Below are 6,000 nucleotides of genomic sequence, written 5' to 3' on the forward strand. Positions count from 1 at the left end.
ATCTTTTTTGCTAGCCTTCTCAGATTCAAGCACCAACCATCCCTCTCCGCCCATCCTTCTAGTAATAAATGATGATAATCATAATGTATATCAATAGTACAATAGTAATAATAAACCTAAACCAGAGAAAGTGAACTAGATATGCACTGATATCTATGAGATGGCTCTTGGGGTCAGGAGTAGAGGGAGTGGCTGGGTGGTGGGGGAGGAAAGAGATTGGTGGATGGGAGACCCCTCCCCTTTAGACTTGTAACATGCCCCGCCCCTTCCAGCTTTCCCCCCTCCCCGAGGAGACGCCCTTTCAGCAACCGCCTTCCCTACACCCCCTCTGTGCCCCGCCCCCCAGCTGACATGGCCACGCCTCTCTAAGAGGAGGGGGTGGAGTTGGGCTTGTCCTCACGGGTGACGGGGATGGTGCGGTCGCTGCGGTTGGACTCCGGTCCTGCGGTGACCTTGGGACCGCAGATGGTCAGGAGGCCGTCGGGGGACAGTGTGCAGGTGATGGCTGACTGCTCCACGCTGGAGGGCAGGCGGTAGCGGCGGCAGAACTCTCGGGAGATGAAGCCGTGATCATCCTGGATCAGAGAGAGAGAGAGAGAGAGAGAGAAGGGGGAGGAGCCACAAGGAAGGACAGGAAGGGAGGTGAGAATCAGTAAGGCTAAACGTACTGAAAGTCCATGGAAACAAGCAGACTAAGCTATTTTTTTGTTTTTTCTTTATGTGCAATCAAAGATAGTGCTTTTGGTAAGAGGGCATGCAGAGGCGTAATACTGTAATTGTCTCCCAGTCTGTGTTGTGTTGGTGACACAGCATGCTGTCTTGTGACATGACCTGCGGTGTTCCCCTCCAAACGGCTGATTGTGCATTTTCGATTCATTCTCAGAGACATTTTTTGGAAGCCTTTTGTTCTGGTTTCATTTGCTTCTGTGAATAACTGCTTGGATACATTGTTTATTTTTTTCCGATCCTGGCTTTTAAAAAAAGGCATTGACATTCACAGTCATGTGTTCAAGATAATTCCAGCACAGCAGGAATGCTGGGAAATGATGTCCTGAGGGTCAGCCGGTTTATTCAGGTTTTTTCCGGCTTGAGCACAGAACAAAATCATCCATCACCTCACACCATTTTAGAGGTCCAGTCAGCACTGACTGATGCATAGGAAACATTCTTAGCCACTGCAGTCTTTTCCCAACCTGCCTTTGCCACAAGGGACAAGCACATCCTCAGTTCCAAGGTTTTCCTTAAATGCTTCCGCCTTGCATTTTATATCATGTCATATTTAATTCACACCATCCCCTAATATACAAAAACAAATGACCTGCTTCAATGATGTGTATTGTCACTTGGTTGCTGCCTGTCAAAAGGCACTATACCAGCTACGGTTTGCTCATGTATGTAAACATAGATTGAATTTTAAATCTTTCAGAGTTGCTTATTTGTGGTTTGTACGTCCATAGTTGTGTACTGCTGGAGCAGCCACCTAGAGGAGGTAGCAATGACACACATTTATAAAGCTAGACATTTACTCAAGCAATTCAAGATGAGCATCCCGCTGAAGCTGAATCCAACATGGAACTGATCCTGCCACAGCAGGGTTTACAGTCCCACACCACACTACTGCGTTTTTCTGGTCCATTGAAAAAAATGTCACTGAACAATCCTGCCCCGCCCAGGTTGCAGAGAGTGGGTCACAGCCCCCAGGGGGTGGATGATGTCACAGTATGGGGCCTACATTACATCACACTATGCCCCTCCCGTGACCCTGGCTGCCATCACATCATCAGCTGGTACTGGTAGTACAACAGACAGGTTCCATGCAGCAAGCCTGACGTCTCCACTGTGCCACACCCTCCTCTACAGCTGTGCTCTCTGTGAAAATATCAAATAGGCTGTAGGAAGCTATGAGTGCCCCAAAACAGCAGACTACGAAAATAATCCAAGTACTGAAGTTCTGCAACGTCCAGCAATATGGAGTAAATGATTTTATTCAAAGACCCTTTATGGATCGGGGAGAAAAACATACAAGATTCTGTGTAACCCTAAAACCAAGGATGGCCCCTCTCGCCAGTACAATCAACGTGTATTCATGTTTGAACAGAACTGTGACCCATAGACCGAAAAGGATTGTGATCACTCAGTGTAGGTTGAACTCTACTTCCACAGACAAGAAGATGAGACTTCATGAAACCTATAGCAGGTGGAGCAGCTATCTGCCGTAAGTCATCGACTTGTATGAAGCAATAAACATACATTTCTCTCTCTTCAGTGACTGATAACGCACCATAGCTCCACCCATTTTAGCAGATGAAGCCTCACACTCCTCACACTCAGGCATCACTAATATCAGGGTGTCTTGAGGGACTAGTGATGAAGGGTTGAGTAGACTGCCCCCCATGGACAAGTTACTCACCTGTCTCTCTGCATGCTTCCCATGGATTTCGATGTAGTCATCCATCACCTTGACATTGAGGTCATCAGGGCAGAAGTGTTTCACATCCAGGAAGACTGTGAACTTATCCCTTTCGGACCTCACCTGTGGTAAAGAGAATGGCTTGGTTTAGGGACTGGGAGATATTGTGCTTAATGTCATGACAGACATTGTCTTCCCGTTGATCCCCAGCTACTTACAGTATTTCTGATCCAAAGATGCTGTGGTGGACAGCCCTGTGATCCCAGCCCAATGTAGGAACAACCCACCCATTAGATGTAGTGTAATGTCCATCGGAAGCGGCCAGTACCACTGCAACAGTGACTTGTTGGTGTGATTTAAATAATGTGACATCATGGGGTGTGACCATAGAACACTCATCTGAAGGTGACAGTCACCTCCCTACACAAGTGTGTACTCCTGCTACAATAATGGCATTTCAACAGTTGCATAGTAAAAACAAGTTTTAAGTGCTTCTTCTTCAATGTTCTCCCTCTCTTTTCACTCCTCTCTTTCTTTTCCCCTCTCCTTTCTCGGTTTGCAAAATTACATGCAACATTGACATGACAAACCAAATGATTATTAATGTTTTGTACTGAAATGATAAGTGATTGGTAACTGGCAACCATAGTAGTTATCTCTATTCTCTAAGGCCCATGCTGTAAAGTTCCAACACAAGGCCAAAAGGAATAACAATTTCAGGTTTTAGGCACAAGAAAATGCGTGATATATTACATAATATATACACACAATATACATAGTATATATAATTTGCTGCAGAAAACCATAGCAGCAATTTAACTAAACATTATAAATAAGTTATTCATTCAGAAATTATTTACATGCAGCTATGTTTTTGTTGAACTCGTGTGCCGTGTGCTGCTTCAGCCTGTAAATTTTTGTCTGTGTTAACAGCTCCAGAGGGAAACTCCTACTTCAGTGTGCATTTCCCAGAGTAAGGAGTCTTTGGTTTCTCACACATTAGCACGGTCAGCCAAATGCTGCAGCCCTGGGGTTCCTTCTCTCGCCCTGTGGAACCTCAGCTATGCTGAGCATTCTACATTCTGAATACCCAATGTGAACCTGCAGCCTTCAGTGAAAAGACCCTATTCAGCAATGAGTGCCCCGTGTAGAACATCGGTTCTGTTGTTAGCTAATGCCTCAGACCACACTTGCTCCCGGCTACACTGAGCTGTGCTGCTCCTCATTGAACACACAAGCTGGGTAATGTAACACTCAAACACCTCAGAAGGCATTTGCAATATTACATCTAAATAAAGCAAATAATATGTAGATAAAGAGTTGTGCAAAATTACCAAGACTCCAGTTCTGCAGTTTAACTGTACAAAAAAGACCATGAGGTTGGGTAAAATACAAAACTACAGCTGGTTTTCTTACCTCAGAGATGCCAGAGTTGGTGGAGTCCAGGAAGTTGCGGAAGATGGAGTGGCGGTAGTAGGGGCTGATGGTGGAGCTCGCATAGGGGAAGAAGTCATAATCAAACATGCCCTCCCCAAAAAACTGGTCAAAGAGGCGGTTGGGGTAGAGGGAGCCCAGGGCGCGTCTGAACCAGGGGTGCTGAATGGCAATATCCATAGTGTCTGGCCTGGTGGGGCTTCTTAGCTCTAGCACTTCGGGAGAGGAACAGAGGCGATCGAAGAACAGAGGAGTTAGGGAAGGCCCGGCGCTGGGTGACCCTGGGCTCCGGCTGCCCTCTCTATAAATACCTGTCCCGCAGAATGAGGGGCATTAGCTCGGATCTCTCTGGAATGACATTATCTCATGGCGGGACGGGCCCCGTCAGCAGAATCGGTGATGCGGCGACCCAGCGGACAACAGGCTGGGCGGCCCGGAGCGGGACCCCGTGCCAGCGCTGGCCGGACAATGCGCGTCTGCCAAAACAAACGGGGGCGCAGGGGAGCGTGGGGGGGCGTGGGGTCGTGCGGCGGGCGACCCGGCCCCCTTTCAAAACAGGGATTTAACTTCCCGCGGACACCAGCGCATAAACACTCAGGGGCCAACACAGCCTGTGTATGCCATGTTTATTTATGGAAATGTTGTCATGATGCAGGAAAACACCAGTTTACCCAACATGGGTTCCAGATGAATGGGAGGAAGTGCATCCAGTTAAGGACAGGCATCCTCAAACTCCACGCAATATTTCTGTCTCTGAATTAAATAAACATCTTAAATAAACATCCCGTCTCTGGACTTGACATGAAGATTGTTTTTATAAAAGATACCGATGTTGATCATTTAAAACATGCTTGAAACTCAGAAAGCAGGTAACCAGCAGAATGTGTGATCATTTGGATCAGTTGGGTTATATTTTAATTTATATCTATTCAGTTGGATTTTACAACTTGATCTGAGTCCTAAACTGGGAAAAGACGTTAAACAGTGATAACAATAATTAATCTGGAGCATAGTCAGGTAAATGGAGTGATCTGAGTGAGGAGAGCATTTGGCTGGGAGCGTTTTAGAAGGGGAGAAGAAGGGCTTGAAGAAGCCCTTCAAGAAGAAGAAGGATTTTCAAAGAGAAGAGAAATCCAGAAGGAAGAGAAAGTAAGTGGATCACCAGGAGCTACTGTGCTCTTATCACCCCACTTCCCAGGTCCAACAGCCCAAGGCCCCAGCGCATTCCAGCAACATTCCCAGAAAAGAACTAGAATTATGGAGCAGACAAGGACAGGGGGGCAGCCAGTAGACACAACAAGGCCAAACAGGAGCCATCCAGCCCTAGCCTGTCCAGACTGCTAACACACAGACAAATTGTGTCACCATGAATGTCTTAAGATGTGGCATTGACGCAGCATCAGGATGCTATCACAACTACAATATTGGATGCAAGGCAAATGTTTACCAGCACAATGACTGTTGCAGGTAAGCAGCAGAGATGACTGATTTGAGCCCCAACAGGCCAGGTGCATGATGGGAGGCAGGCAGATGAAGGACAAGCATTTCAGGTCTCCTGGACCAGGCTGTTCATTTGGTCAATGCAACTGTACCAGTCACAGCTACAGACGAGCTCAAACATTCAGTCAATCCAGCATTTGACCGTAAGATCGGAAATCAATTTCTTTGATTGGTATTCAGAACGTGTGGAGGAAAAAAACCACTTAATGCTTCAATTTTATTCTTAATAATCTGTATTCATGAAGCACAATCTAAGACCTCTATGAGATGACAGATGAACAAAATCATTATTTGACTATTCAAGCTGTCCATCTTGAGAGCTGTAGAATACTCAGATCGGAAATGGATCAAAATGCACATCCCTGGTAGCAGGGCAGCAACTGGAAAGAAATGGGATGGAGTCACAGACTATTGGAGTCATTGTCCCAGGGATGCCACACTAACAAATGCCAAATGAACCCGTGGAGAGGTTGAGCTCATATTGAGGAGAACAGGAGATGTGGTAGAGGAGGTGACAGTGACAGGTGACAAGGCTGACCCAGCGAGGACATGGAGACAGGCTGGGAACGGGCCCTGCTCAGTCTGAGCCTGTCTCTATAACCAAATACTGTTTCCATCCGGTGTCGATTGCCCCCATTTCCACTGGCTTGATCGGG

At 46.6% G+C, this 6,000-nt stretch overlaps 1 protein-coding gene across 1 annotated transcript; it reads right to left on the reverse strand.

Moving 5' to 3' along the window:
* Positions 1-365: 365 nt before the first annotated feature.
* Positions 366-4,024, reverse strand: LOC118786223 (alpha-crystallin A chain-like). Its single transcript, XM_036541328.1, has 3 exons — positions 3,827-4,024; positions 2,411-2,533; positions 366-575 (listed from the first exon to the last, which is right to left on the reverse strand). Exons 1-3 carry the CDS (start codon positions 4,022-4,024, stop codon positions 366-368), a joined length of 531 nt encoding a protein of 176 aa, XP_036397221.1.
* Positions 4,025-6,000: the final 1,976 nt, after the last annotated feature.

Source organism: Megalops cyprinoides, chromosome 11, assembly GCF_013368585.1.
Source record: "Megalops cyprinoides isolate fMegCyp1 chromosome 11, fMegCyp1.pri, whole genome shotgun sequence".
Taxonomy (NCBI): Eukaryota; Metazoa; Chordata; class Actinopteri; order Elopiformes; family Megalopidae; genus Megalops; species Megalops cyprinoides.